This window comes from Drosophila sulfurigaster, chromosome 2L (assembly GCF_023558435.1).
Source record: "Drosophila sulfurigaster albostrigata strain 15112-1811.04 chromosome 2L, ASM2355843v2, whole genome shotgun sequence".
NCBI lineage: Eukaryota > Metazoa > Arthropoda > Insecta > Diptera > Drosophilidae > Drosophila > Drosophila sulfurigaster.
In genome coordinates this window covers 12,710,106-12,723,989 of record NC_084881.1, presented here as the reverse complement: position 1 = coordinate 12,723,989, position 13,884 = coordinate 12,710,106, and the positions used below count along the sequence as shown (strand labels likewise).

Genomic DNA, 13,884 nt, shown 5'->3' with positions numbered 1-13,884 from the left:
TCACTTCTCGCAGCCGATTATATCAAAATAAACTGTTTATGACAAGGACTCGAGTTCATTTAAAAATTGTGTCAAAAAAGAGCGAGTTCTATTTATGCGAACAAACATTGTTTAGCAAAAGGGTTTTTACGTTTTCGACTTTTTGTTTTGACTTCTTGACTTGGCCCGTTTAAGTTCCTTGAAAAGCGAACACTTTGATTTTTGACTTGGTCAAAGAAAATAGTTTTATTGGTTGAGAGAAAATCAACCAAGAAAAACTGTAACACATTGACAAAGTTTCTGTGTTTTTCTCAAGAAGTAGTTTTCATATTAAATGAGCACTTTGGATATTTACTACTACTTACAATATGGTTATAGCTTTTTTAACCAAAAAAATATATACATAAATTTAGTTTAGAAAGTAAGTGAATTCTTAAAATAAGATTAATAAAGATCCAACTCAGACTTTCATGGGGAGTGCAAATCTAAAATCCTAGAAAGGAAAAAAAATATATATCAAATGTTGATTGTTGTTACCCTCAAATTCAATGTGGAGATGACTTTTTCAATTTGTATGTCTACTTAAATGATTCTAATCTAAGTTGTATTATTGTTTTTAGTTACTCTGTCCTAAATTCTGTTTTCTTGACAATATTTAAATGTGTATGCGAACCACATTTACAGTTGAAGTCACATTAACAAATAAAGGAGAACAGCTAATACAGTAAATTACGCATTATTTCCAGCAAGACTCCGCCCACGCAGCAGTATATTCATAGAATATAGCAGTATACATCCACCCTGAAAGAGAACGCCCCCAAAAACTTACCACAAACACGGCGTGCCGAATGAGAAGTCGAGAATTTGAATTCGTCTTGCTCTCTGGTAAATGGTAAACGGTGCGGTTAAAGCAGAAAACGTCCAAATAACCAAAAACCAACCATATGAGATTGCGTTAAGGACTTGAAAAACATCGCAGGGTTCCTCTTCTCTATATCAATGTTGACCTTGAGAGGCGGCAATCTTAAATGCAGTTGCAGTTGCAAAAGACTCCCTACCGAAATCCATGTGTAGAGTACTTGGGTGTATCGTTCTGGTTTCGGAATTTGTCTCGCATCAATCGACAGCCCCTCACAGCTAACAGCTATATCTTCGCCGTAGTATGTGCGGTTTAAGTTTTGGTCGCAGTTTTGGTCGCCGATCTTCATGTCGGCACAGCAAGGTGCATGACCTTAGCGCGATTTGGTGTGGTGTGGTGTTTGTGTTTCGCAGAAGAACCATAAATATTTTGGGTGATTATTTTAGATAATCTTCGCCTAATGTCCTTGGATTGTTTCAATTTTCATCACCTCTGATTTTCTACAATTGACTGCATAGTATTCTCAAAAGCAAATAAACAAAATAAATAAATTTCCTTTCATTTACTATTAAGGGATGTATAATTTTATTATACTTATTTAATATTAAGAATAATTTTTTAATAATATATTAATATAACGTATACTAAATATTTATTTTTTCTCTCCCTTACCATTAACGATTATAAAATTTAAAAACATTCAATAGACGTGAAATTTATTAATTTGGTTTTATGTTTAAAAATGTTTACTTATCTTTTTAAGATAACATTAGGTAATTTTTTACATATATCTTTTAAGGCAAAAATCAAGAGAAGAGTTGAGCATCAGAAACTAAATACTTTAAATGAATTCGAAAAAGCTTATATTTACCTATAACAGACATTTGTAACTACAAGTCAAGCTATTGAAGATTTTTAACATTTTAAGTATTCTGATTCATGCAGTAGCTATTTTGTATGTGAATAAGCAGCATTTAGAATTAAAAAGCTCTTTAACAATAGACTTTTTAATTCGCGTAACATATTTTAAAAATATATTCAATCTAACTAAAAACTATTATTCATATTGGTCCAATTCATCTTGTATTGAAACACTTTTGAACAATTATATGGATAAAAATACGGAGCAACAATGAATCTGCCACCCCATTACGTATTAATATTAGTATATTTCCAAAATGCATTAAAAAATCGAGTATTATATAAACATTTTCTATTCTGATCAGATTATAATTATAAATACGACACGAAAAATTGCATATTCATATTTTCTTTTGGCGGTATTTTAATACCAAAAAACATATACGCCCTTGCAGATTACGGTCTCACTGCTGCGATGTACTAAAACTAGTATATCCACTCGGCACGCACATACACAGCCCCACTAATTCAGTTTCAATAAAGAGCAGGAGGTGTTACATAGTTTTTGCTGTAATTAAATCATTTCATTTATAAATTTTAAGCAAAATGTCTGAGAAAAAGCCGAACGGAGACGCTGATGATCTCAACGATTTGCTAGACAGTGAGTAATAGCTAATTAGCATAACGTTGCGCCACCGAAACTTATATAATAAACATAATACTCTCGTGCTGTGTGTTGCAGGTGCTCTGCAGGATTTCGACAAAACAAAGAGTGGGGACAAGGGACCTTCCTCGACGACAGATGCCGCCAGTGCAGGTGAAGTGACCGATGGCGCCCCCGATCCAGATGCATTTTTCGTGTAAGCAATCATTGTTACATTGCTTTGATTTTTGCTTGCACTATTTTATCACTTTGAACTTTGGAACTTTTGTTAAACAGTGAACAAGCGAAAATCTTGGCGGAACGTATGAACACATTGTTCGGTGGCCCAGACACGCCCAGCGGTGATATACCACCACTGCCGCAGGATCCCGATCAATTCATGGCCGGATTCAAGAAAATGGCCGAAGCAGCTGCAATGACATTAAGCGGCGAGAACTCGGCGAATGATGAAGAGGTGTCTAAGTATTCAGACAGCATTTCACAGGCGCTGAAGGGTCTGCAAGAGGGCACTGAGAATCTGGAGGCGCCGGCTGGTGAAAACGACATTGCGAGCATGTTCAGTTCCTTGAATTTGGATGGCGTGAGTAGCTTAGCAAAGTTTAACTATTTGAAATGAAATAACATTCAAAATTTGGTTGTAGGCTGCTGATGCGGATGGGAATTCATTTTTGCCATTCATGGAGGGCATGATGCAGAGTCTGCTCTCGGCGGAGATCCTGCTGCCCAGCATTAAGGAGTTACTGGAGAAGTATCCCAAGTATTTAGAGGAGAACGACGCCACACTCTCAGCAGAGGACAAAGAAAGGTGTGTAAAATATGCGGAAAGACCTCGCCCCATTTGTCGCGTCTCACCTTACACCACATTTGTTTACATTCACTTTTTCATTCAAACTGCAGATACCAGAAACAACTGGAACTTTACAAGGTGATTGAGGAACACTTGCAGAGCGAAAAACCCGACGATTCGCCCACAGTAAAGCGTGAGAAATTCCGCGTGGTGCTCGATGACATGCGCAAACTGCAAGACTATGGCCAGCCACCAGCTGAGATTCTGGCTGAAACTGGAGGTGATTTGCCCTTTGGGGATCCAACAGCAGCTGCTGGTCTGCCAGCAAGTCCTCAGTGTCCCACTATGTAAATTGGACAGACGTCGTTCCTAGTTGGAGTGCCAAAATGTCCCGTCGTGTCCCTCGTTGTATGTTGCACATTTAGCATAAGTCAATTTGAATAATTTACTACGTAAACATTTATGATTTCGACATCAAGTGGTGGATATGCTACAAGTGAAAGGTTCTAAACAAACGAGTTGTTTTTATTATACTTATTATTTCTTTTTATTTATATGATCTTCGCAATAAAAATATATTTTGAAACACATTTCAACAGAGTCATTCGTTTGTAGAATGGAGAAAGAATTTCTGGATACCAATTCAATTATATGTGACAACCACATGAAATGTTGCTTTTTTTATTACTTTTTTTAATTTACGAATTAAATTGTATTCATAAACGAAAGAAACTTGAAAACTAAATAATGAAGTGAAGACGTCGACACAAACTTGTGGATGCCGCCAATTCAATTATGCGTAGCAAAAGAAGGTTGTAAGCAACAAGAGTTGTTTCCATCACCCTTTTTTTATTTACATGTTATGAAATAAAATATATGAAACACATTTCAACAATGAAAGGCATACGATTCTATTGATGGCGTGAAATTAGCTTCCATACTGAAGGAAAAATCATCTGGTTACACCAAGTTGTGTGCTAAATACTTGACAAAACAAATTTTGTTTTACTCTTATTACTTTATTTTATTTATACGCTCTAGGAAATAAAATATATTAAACACATTTCAATAATGAAAGGCATTCGTTTCTTAATTTTTTAAACTAGAGGAAGAAGCGACGTCTCGACTCCATGGCATGTCGCTTGTTGCTAATGATCCAAGTGTAGTCGCCAGTCTTGCTATCGAATGTACCCTCCTGTAGAGAGCGCAACTTAAGCGTGAATCGCGGTCCCAGTTCGCGGAGCTTCACTCGTTTACCCTCCTTGTTAAACTCATAGCGATGATGGCGAAAGAAGATATAATCTCGCTGATTGTGAAAAGGTGACCGCACGACGTCCACGAAACTCTGGATCGTGATGGAACAACGCGCCCATCATGCGTCCCACAGTGAGACCCAAACGTGTCGTAAAGTTCGTGAGTATCACCTCGGGACGATGCTTAGTTATCTCCTTGTGATCACGCTTAATGTCCGTTGTTAACTTGACGTTGGATAGTTTGAAATGCGCCGTGGGTCCATTGGGCAAATGTATGACCAACAATCCGTTGGGTTTACGTCGATCCTCATTGATAATGACCACATCTGTGAACTTTTCCCGCTCAGCACTCTTACAAATGCGTTTAACCGACGCCTTGTTGCGAATCTTCACTAACGCATTGGGAAAAATACGTGACAATTCCAGCCCAAATTTACGCGTCTTAGTCACAGGATTGTCGGCGAAAGTGATGAGCACCTTTGGCTCATACACGCGTTCAAAATATGTGCTGAAATCGTCGATTTCTAACTCCTTTTTGCAGCTCCTCATTATCCGAATCGTTCAGATTGTTGACGTCTGTTTGATCCTTTTCACGTAAGCTTTCAATGGTGTGACCTGGATTAGCAGGCAAACCAGCCTTGCGGCGAGCCCGGCGTTCCTGCATCTTCTTCTTGTGCTTCTCCTTTTTCATTTTGCGGAAAAGCGCCATGCGCTGCTCTTTATTCTTCATCAGGCTTAAAGGATTCAGCACAGGTAAGCGGGCTTTCTTCTTGTCATCTTCTCCATCACCATCCTCGTCATCGTCATCATCATCGTCTTCCTCGTCGTCATCAACTTCTTCATCATCTTCGTCAGCATCATCATCATCGCCTGAAGCATCATCATCTGCAGTTGTGTCGCTTGACTTTTTCTTAGGCTCCGTTTCCAAGTCACTGTCATCGCTGCTATCTGTGACAGGACCCACCTCCTTTTCGCTCAGCTCCTCCTCTGCAAAACTGGAGTCGCTGTCTGAGTCCTCCTCCACAGGTACCGGTTGCGCTTTTCGCTTAATTTTTCCCATTTTTTACAAATTTGAATTAAAAACTGTGTAACACAACTCAAAGTAAGCGGCACGTGTTGACGTGCTTCTTCTTGCCTAGAAGTTGGCAATCACACACGACCATTCTTTGAGAATGGTAAAACAGCTGACAAATGTGCTGCCCACTTGATTTACATTTGAAATTAGATAAGCCAAATTTAAATGAATAAAAACTGTAATAGAATTTTTCCTATATCAAATATGTAGAGGCATCGATGCTAAGAAATTACTTTTAAATAGTACTTAAGTAGACACTCAAAAAAATGCGGAGATTCACTGCGAATGACAACACAGCTGTAAACAAGTGTGCTGTCCACTTGTTTTGCATTGAATAGCGAGGTAAACAAAAATTGAAAGTTGCTGTAATGGAATTTCGTGTATTGGAACTTTTCAGTGGCATTGGCGGCATGCATTATGCCTTTAAATGTGAGTAGACCATAAAAAACAGCACCGACCAAGCCATTTAATATTTAACTTCACAGATGCACAGTTAAAAGGCGACGTAGTCGCCGCTCTGGATGTAAACACAGTCGCCAATGCGGTCTACGCGCATAATTATATCGGAACGAACGTAAAGACACGAAATATACAGAGCTTAAGTGTAAAGGAAGTCACCAAGCTGCAGGCTAACATGCTGCTAATGTCACCGCCCTGTCAACCGCACACTCGCCAAGGCTTACAACGAGATGTGGAGGACAAACGATCATGTGCTTTATCTCACCTCTGCTCTTTGATACCACAGTGTGAAACACTGCGATATGTCCTCATGGAGAATGTGAAGGGCTTTGAAGTGTCCCAAGCGAGGGAACAATTTATCGAGGCACTTGAGAAAGGAGGTTTCCATTGGCGAGAGTTTATTCTGACGCCTACTCAGTTTAATGTGCCCAACACACGATATCGCTACTATTGCATAGCACGACGAGATCAGGATTTTCCCTTTGCATCAGGGAAGATCTGGGAGAAAATGCCATCAGAAATAGTCGACCCACATCAACAGCAAATTGCCATGATATCCAGTATTGTGGAATCCAGTGCCTCAAGTGACTATTTGGTGCCCGATGACGTGCTAATGAAGCGAGTTTTAGTCATGGACATTATCCATCCAGCGCAGAGCAGATCCATGTGCTTCACGAAGGGTTATACCCACTATACTGAAGGCACGGGTTCAGCTTTTACTCCACTCTCAGAAGAAGAATCGCATCGCATTTTTAAGGCAGTTCAAGAAATTGACATGGATCCGAACAACAGTGGCAGTGACCCAGAGACACAACAAAAGCGCCTTGAACTGTTACGACAAGTTAAATTGCGATATTTTACACCACGAGAAGTCGCCAGGCTGATGAGTTTTCCCGAAGATTTTCAATTTCCCGCGGAGACAACGAATCGCCAAAAATACCGACTGCTTGGCAATAGCATTAATGTTTGTGTTGTGGGCGAACTACTAAAATTGTTGACAAATTCGTAATCGTTGCATTTACAAAACTACTTTGCTTAGCATAAAATAAACATATTTTTGTTAAAATTAAAGCAACTAATTGCATACAGACAGGTTGATAACTTTACAGAAAAAACCAAGTTTGCATCAATGACCGACATCAATCGAATGAAGCAAAGTGGTTATGTGCATGTAGTGCGATAACTAGCTATCGTATGCACTTAAAGTATCGATGGGCGTGCGATTGCTTTCAATAGAAATATCGATATGCATATGTTATCGTATAATAGTCAATAATTAATCACAAATCTCCAGTCGGACTAGCAAATAATAATAATTTAGTGAATATAGCAATTAATTCAGCAGCTATCATCAAGATGATACCGAAAAAAATGCCGGTGAAGGATGCGCACATCGTGAAAATCGCTGTGGAGCGGGAGAATCATATGGCACAACTTATAAATCTGGATCAACGACATCCACTTGCAAGTGAGTATGCTTGTGTGTGTGTGTGGGAATAAATTGTGTGTTTCCTCTCATTATAAAGTGCAATAAGCAATATTTATGGATGTGTCATAGAGGGAGATTAGCTGCAAGGGCAGGCACATAACTTACTCTTTATTGTTCTACAATAGTTGTGCTAGTTTTAATATGAATGCAAGTGCAGTGACAACGCCCTTTGTTGTGATGTCAGCAGAGTGCTCATTAAAATGCGGGGACACAACAGGAAGTTGAAATGGAAGTGGAAATGTATGTTATTTGCGGGGTCTATGACCGCAAACATCACACTTATTTATTTACTAGACAGCTTTAACCACAAAAGAGTGCAATTATATATACATATGTACATATACATATATATGTTTAAAGGCTACGAGATGAGCCTTTTTATAGGGTTTTGCTTGGGTTTGTGTTAGCTTAACTTAACGAAGAAATAGTCTTATTACGCGATTAACTTGTTATTAAAAATAACAGTTACGTAGAAAATTTATGTAAAACTCATTCTCCATGCCATTTCATTAAAGTAAAACACATTTTCCAGGCAAAATACAAGAAATATGCAATGGTTGGTCCATTAGCGATCATCAGAATTATGCGCTGCAGTTCTGCGAACCCAACAATATGAAGTATGTGACGGAAAAGAATCGCAATGAGATTAAGAATGGCTCAGTGTTGTGTCTACAGTACTCACCTTCGAAGACGGCCAGCGATGCACTGGATGTCTTGATCAATGGTGCCCCTCTGGACAAGGCGCAACGTCTCAAGGAGTTGACATCATTGAGCACTGATCACACATTTGCTTTGGAATTTATCAAGGAGAAGGGCTTGGATATATTAATTAAAATGATTGTGGATGTCAGTCAGAAGGATGAGGAGATACTCAAGTACAGTCTGGCCAGCTTTGTGGAGCTTATGGAGCACGGCACCGTATCCTGGGAGGTGCCTGAAAACTCCTTTGTCGCCCGCAATATTGAAATCGTGCGCAATTTCCAAAAATATCCAACCAAATGTGGCGAGAGTGCGCTATCGAATCTCGAGAATATTGTGCAGAGCAGTAGCAAATATGTGCTGGTGGCCGAAGACATTAAACTGCAGGATCTGCTGCGCTTACTGCAGGAGGTCAACTCACCGGTGATGCGTCAGAATGCCATTGCGCTGCTCAATGCACTCTTCATGAAGGCGGATGAACAACGCAAACGTGTCATTGCCAATACCATCAGTGCCAAACAGTATCGTTTGGCTTTAATTGGAAACGGACTGAGCACGGAGATGACACATCAGCTGTATGTGCTACAGACACTCACGATTGGTCTATTGGAAAAGCGTATGCGCATGAAGATGAATGCCCAGGATCAGGATGCACATGAGAAAATCAAAGAATTGCGTCGCATTGCCTTCGATGATTATGCAGGCAATCTCAGCTTGAATGATGAGCATATTCGTCGTGGTGGCGGTGGTAGTGGGGGAGGCGGCGGCGGCTCTGGTGGTGGCAATGTCAACTTCTCACAGTACTACAAGAAATTGGGCTTCAAGTGCGATATCAATCCCGCACAGGACTTCATCGAAACGCCACCAGGTAAAAGATAATTTAACTTCCATATTGTAGTATTTGTACTTAACTTGTTTATCTGTTTCTCAGGCATATTGGCGCTGGACTGCATGGTTTACTTTGCTCGCAACTACACGCAGCAGTACACGAAGATTGTGCACGAGAACTCCTGTCGCGCCGACGAACACGAATGTCCCTTTGGACGCACTTCCATTGAGCTGGTTAAGGTGCTCTGCGACATTTTGCGCATAGGCGAACCACCCGCAGAGCAATCGGGTGACTTTCAGCCCATGTTCTTTACTCACGATCAGCCTTTTGAAGAGTTCTTTTGCATTTGCGTCATTACGTTGAATCGCACCTGGAAGGATATGCGTGCCACAGCCGAGGACTTTCAAAAGGTGTTTAGCGTAGTGCGCGAACAAATTCAACGCACTTTGAAACTTCGCCCCGAGAACTTGGAGGATTTTCGCAGCAAGATTGCACTGCTCACATATCAGCAGATAACCACGCTGCGGCAACAGGAACGCACCTCAAAGGAGGAATGTGATTCGACGGCTTCGGCCATTGTGAAGCTCAAAGAGAAAATCTCGCCGCAAATCGAGGAGCTAATCAAACAGCAGCGACTATCGTATCTAGTGGAAGGTGAGAAGAAGTTTAGTAAATTCTGCTGCCAACATTACATCATTATTTATCATTACAGGTACTCGCTTTTCTAAGTATCTGCGCGGCACACGCACCAAGGACAAATTTTGGTATGCACGCTTGTCACCTAACCACAAGGTGATACACTATGGCGACAGCGATGAGAAGAACATTCCCACGCTGGAAGAGTTGCCCAAGAAGCTGCCCATCATTGATATCAAGCAGCTGTTGGAGGGCAAGGAGTGTCCGCACATGAAGGAGACCCGTTCTCGCAAACCAGCCGTTAGCTTGGCCTTCTCCATCACCTTCGAGAGCATGGATCACTCGACACTCGATTTTATGGCACCGGATGAGAGCGTGTTCAATTATTGGACGGATGGCATCAATGCGTTGCTTGGCCAGGAGATGTGCAGTAAGCAGAAGAAGGAGGACTTTGACACGCTGCTCTCTATGGAGATCAAGTTGCGGTTGCTGGACACCGAGGGCGTGGACATTAGCAAGGATCCGCCGCCAATTCCCGAAGATCCGGAGAACTATGACTTTTGTTTCGAGAGCTAAACAAACTAAAGTATTGCAATAATCATTCGTTTGCAAATCAAATCAGGATTTCCATTAATTCCACACACGCCCAAGATACATACCAAAGTGTACCCATTATAGAAAGAGAGATTATCTTTCAGTCCGATCTGAGTTTTAGTATTAACTGTGCAATTTCTAAACGAATGAACAAATGGAGCGACGAACACTCGCGTTCCCTCTACATGTTAGCCATTTAGTCATCATTTACATACACACACACACATTTTGATTAATTATTATATTAAGTATATAGTATATATATAATATAGAGATTCATTAAATACAACGTTTTATACATGTAACAATTTTGTACAAAAAAAATTAACAAGAGAAGCGTATTCTTATTTAGTATGCTAGAAAAGAAGCATTCTTCGAAGCTGCCGAAGCTCGAAAAATATCCTTACAGCAGAGTATTCTGTTCTTTGTCGAGATTATGATATATGTGGAAACTATAACTATTGGAAATTTGTCAACTAACTAATTGATTTGATTATTATGCTAACTAGTTGAAAGTTTCTCGCTGGCAATCTTCTAGAACCGAACCCCTCTGCAAGGATAAATTGCAATTGTTTTGATAAAAATTGATAAACGAACAAATTGTGGATGTGATTTAACTATGCAAGAAGGATTGTTGATATTCTCGAAAATATTGTTGTGGCAGATTCATCATTTTTATATTAATTTAATTAGTTGTCATCACATTTTTTGTATATTTGCATTTTTCATGAGTTTTATTTCTATTGAAATCTAAACTTTAACTTTGGTTTTCAAATATAGCCAAATATATCACTTATTTGATAATATTGACTTACAACAATTGCCACTTTCTATAATGCTTGCATATCAACATCCCCAACTTGATAGTATCGAGTAAGCATAAAGCCTGGAGCAAAAATTAAAGCACAGCTGTCGCCATTTGCTCCTTCGTGGAGCGTTGACTGACTGACTATTATCCACGCACTGGAACCTTGCGCCGGCAAGGAGCTTGGGCGCGCTCCTAGCTTCTTAATCAAATGTTATCCTCAAGCAGCAGATCGGTGTCATCGCCTCGATCGGGCAAACACACAAAGAACTCCAGCAGATTGAGGATGGGTCCGCGTGAGAACGGATTCTGATAGCGTCCGCGCTTGTCTCGCAAATATGGATAACGCTTGTAGTTGAACATTTCGTTTGTGGTGAGATTCATGCAGGCATGAAGGATCTGAAAGGTGTGAATTGATATTAATTGCAATTAAAGTGGTAACAAGAATAGAAAGTACATTTCTTTTTAAAATCGATAGAGATTACCATCAAAATTTGCCTCAAATTTATAATTCTTAAATAATAATAATAATTCTATTTAATTTATGTTATCGAACAATCACAAAGCATTAAATAAAACAATATCAAGGAAAAAATAAAATAAAATGTATTCGAATACGAATTTATCTTAATTAATTAAATTTAATTTTATAATAATCGTTTTTTAAACGCAAGTTTGAAATACATATTTTGTAATCCATATTGACTGAATATTAATGATTAATCAATTAATAAAACATTTCGATTTATTCATAAAAATAACGACGAAATTGGCAACGAAACGAATTTCTATATACATAAACAATAATATTTTATATAGACAATATGTAATAGATCTTTTATATCATGATATTTTATATTTATATAATGAAAATAAAGTAATCTGAACAAAATAACAAAAATAAACGGAATTGCAAATATAGATGTTTTATTCTTACCGAAGTGCAGGTGAGAATCCAGCCTAGACCGCAGAAGACAACTGCCTCGATGAGTCCCAACACATAGAGCAGCGTGAATCCCTCGATCATGACACAGTAGCAAGCAAAGTATATGGTGAACGAGCAATTGACTGCTACCGACAACACAAAAAGGAAGAACCACATGCGATTCCTCAGCCCAACACAATTGTAGATGAAGGGACAATGATGATCGAAGTAGGAGACACAACGATTGCACACCCGACAATGCTTGGCCCGCAACGGACGCAGGCAACGGCAGCTGTGGCAGAGACGCGTCAACATCACATTGCGCTTCTTGAGCTTATCGAAGTAGGGGATCTGCTTGATGGCCCGATAGTAGGCATCGGAGCTGAGTGGAATATAGCCGGGATCACGACGATTTGCAATGGCCCAGCTGACCCACATGACCACGTTCCAGTAGATGAAGCAATAGTGCGAACGCCGCAATATGTTCCAGGTAATGGGAATAGCGCGTATCATGTACATTGGATAACCCCAGAGCAGAACCGAAAAGAGAAACAGAAAGAGTGGTCCCTTCGAGTCGCCTGCGCCACCAAAGAGCCAGCCCCAACTCTCCGAGACGGAGGGCATCCAGCGCGACTTTTTTTTTACTTCGCCGTACAGCAGACGTACCACATCCTGATGCTGATGTGCCTGAGCCAACATAATGGGTGTCTTGCCATTCTTATCACGCGGCTCCAGATCAAGTTGCGATTTCTCGCACAGCAGCCGCACACAATTTATATTCCCGGAGAGACAAGCGAGATGGAGCGGCGTCGAGCCAAAGTTATCCGTCTTCTGCAGCTCCACGCCCGAGTACATGAGCAGACGCATCAGATCGCCATGTCCCTTGTACGCAGCCCAGTGCAGCGCCGTGTCACCATTGATGTCCGTCAGATTGTTCAAGGCACCCATGCCCAGCAGATAGGCGGCCGTTGCAGTGCGTCCATACATGCAGGCCAAGTGCAGCGGCGTCAGTCCCTTAAAGTCCGCTGCGTTGACGGCGACTCCCGCCTGCAGCAGCACCTGCACAACGGAAGCGTGTCCCTTGCGGCACGCCCAGTGAATGGGCCGCGGTCCCTGGGTGCCCAGGCAGGGGAGATCAATGGGAGCGGAGCGTTCAATGAGATAACGCATCAGTTGCACGTTGCCATTGAGCGCAATCCAATGGGCAGGCGTATAGCCGTGTCTATCCCGAGCCGACAAACATTCCATGCCAAACTTCTCCACCAGATTCTCCACTTCGCTCACCTCGCCGCTCTTGATGATATCGAAGATGTCGTCGAGGTTAACGGTGGCCCCATCTAAGCCCTCGAACAGAAGCATATTGCTGTCGTGCTCGCTGCCATCACCATTGGAGGCGCCACCATTGGCGCCAGTTGGTGAATGGGGTCGATGATGATCAATGTCGATATCGATGTCGCCATGCGCGTGTCCATCTTCCTCCATGTTACATGATGAGGAGGCCGTCAGGGGCAGCGCCCAGACACTGCGCGCTGCCCCCGGACTCGGGTGTACTTTGCTGGAGGCCACGTTGTAGAAATCGAATTCTACGCCAAGTCGATCCGCTGTGCCACCCGATAACGGTGGTTGGTGGTGCAACGGATTTTCCAGTAAGTGTGCAATTTTGTACGTTTTTCAAGTCACTCCGGGGTTAAGATAGACACTTTAGTCACGATAAATAAACTCAACTCTCTCACTGCAATTATGTCAGCAGGTTAAAAATCAATAACTAATTCGAATGTAGGACATTCGAAGTCGAATTGGCGCCAATTAGTAAACAACTGCAATCGCTCCAATAGCTATCGACGAAGTAGCCTGTTATCGCGTCGTCTCGATAATTTGCTTGGTTTATGTGTTATCGACAAGTTCCCTTTGAATTGAGCGGGACAAAAAACACTTTTTTATATATATTTGTACTTTATTATACATTCTTA

The 13,884-nt window shown here is 41.0% G+C and overlaps 5 protein-coding genes across 5 annotated transcripts; 3 read left to right on the top strand and 2 right to left on the bottom strand.

The window, feature by feature from the left end:
- Positions 1 to 2,203: 2,203 nt before the first annotated feature.
- On the top strand, positions 2,204 to 3,730 carry LOC133847354 (peroxisomal biogenesis factor 19). The gene is made up of 5 exons (XM_062282373.1): positions 2,204 to 2,360; positions 2,442 to 2,559; positions 2,640 to 2,943; positions 3,005 to 3,168; positions 3,261 to 3,730. Exons 1-5 carry the CDS (start codon positions 2,306 to 2,308, stop codon positions 3,499 to 3,501), a joined length of 882 nt encoding a protein of 293 aa, XP_062138357.1. The 5' UTR covers positions 2,204 to 2,305; the 3' UTR covers positions 3,502 to 3,730.
- Positions 3,731 to 4,142: 412 nt separating this feature from the next.
- LOC133847210 (probable ribosome production factor 1) lies at positions 4,143 to 5,554 on the bottom strand. Its single transcript, XM_062282131.1, is given in 3 exon segments — positions 4,143 to 4,468; positions 4,470 to 4,937; positions 4,939 to 5,554. Coding segments are annotated over 3 exon segments (1,209 nt in total). The 5' UTR covers positions 5,464 to 5,554; the 3' UTR covers positions 4,143 to 4,252.
- A 152-nt stretch (positions 5,555 to 5,706) lies between these two features.
- Positions 5,707 to 7,008, top strand: LOC133847277 (tRNA (cytosine(38)-C(5))-methyltransferase). Its single transcript, XM_062282251.1, has 2 exons — positions 5,707 to 5,907; positions 5,964 to 7,008. Exons 1-2 carry the CDS (start codon positions 5,847 to 5,849, stop codon positions 6,944 to 6,946), a joined length of 1,044 nt encoding a protein of 347 aa, XP_062138235.1. The 5' UTR covers positions 5,707 to 5,846; the 3' UTR covers positions 6,947 to 7,008.
- A 179-nt stretch (positions 7,009 to 7,187) lies between these two features.
- LOC133847145 (engulfment and cell motility protein 1) lies at positions 7,188 to 10,473 on the top strand. The gene is made up of 4 exons (XM_062281999.1): positions 7,188 to 7,405; positions 7,959 to 8,993; positions 9,057 to 9,608; positions 9,667 to 10,473. Exons 1-4 carry the CDS (start codon positions 7,294 to 7,296, stop codon positions 10,164 to 10,166), a joined length of 2,199 nt encoding a protein of 732 aa, XP_062137983.1. The 5' UTR covers positions 7,188 to 7,293; the 3' UTR covers positions 10,167 to 10,473.
- Positions 10,474 to 10,482: 9 nt separating this feature from the next.
- Positions 10,483 to 13,585, bottom strand: LOC133847904 (uncharacterized; the record flags this gene model as incomplete). The annotated part of the gene is made up of 2 exons (XM_062283200.1): positions 10,483 to 11,388; positions 11,927 to 13,585. Coding segments are annotated over 2 exons (1,851 nt in total), but the record flags the coding sequence as incomplete, so codon positions are not given.
- Between the last annotated feature and the right edge of the window lie 299 nt (positions 13,586 to 13,884).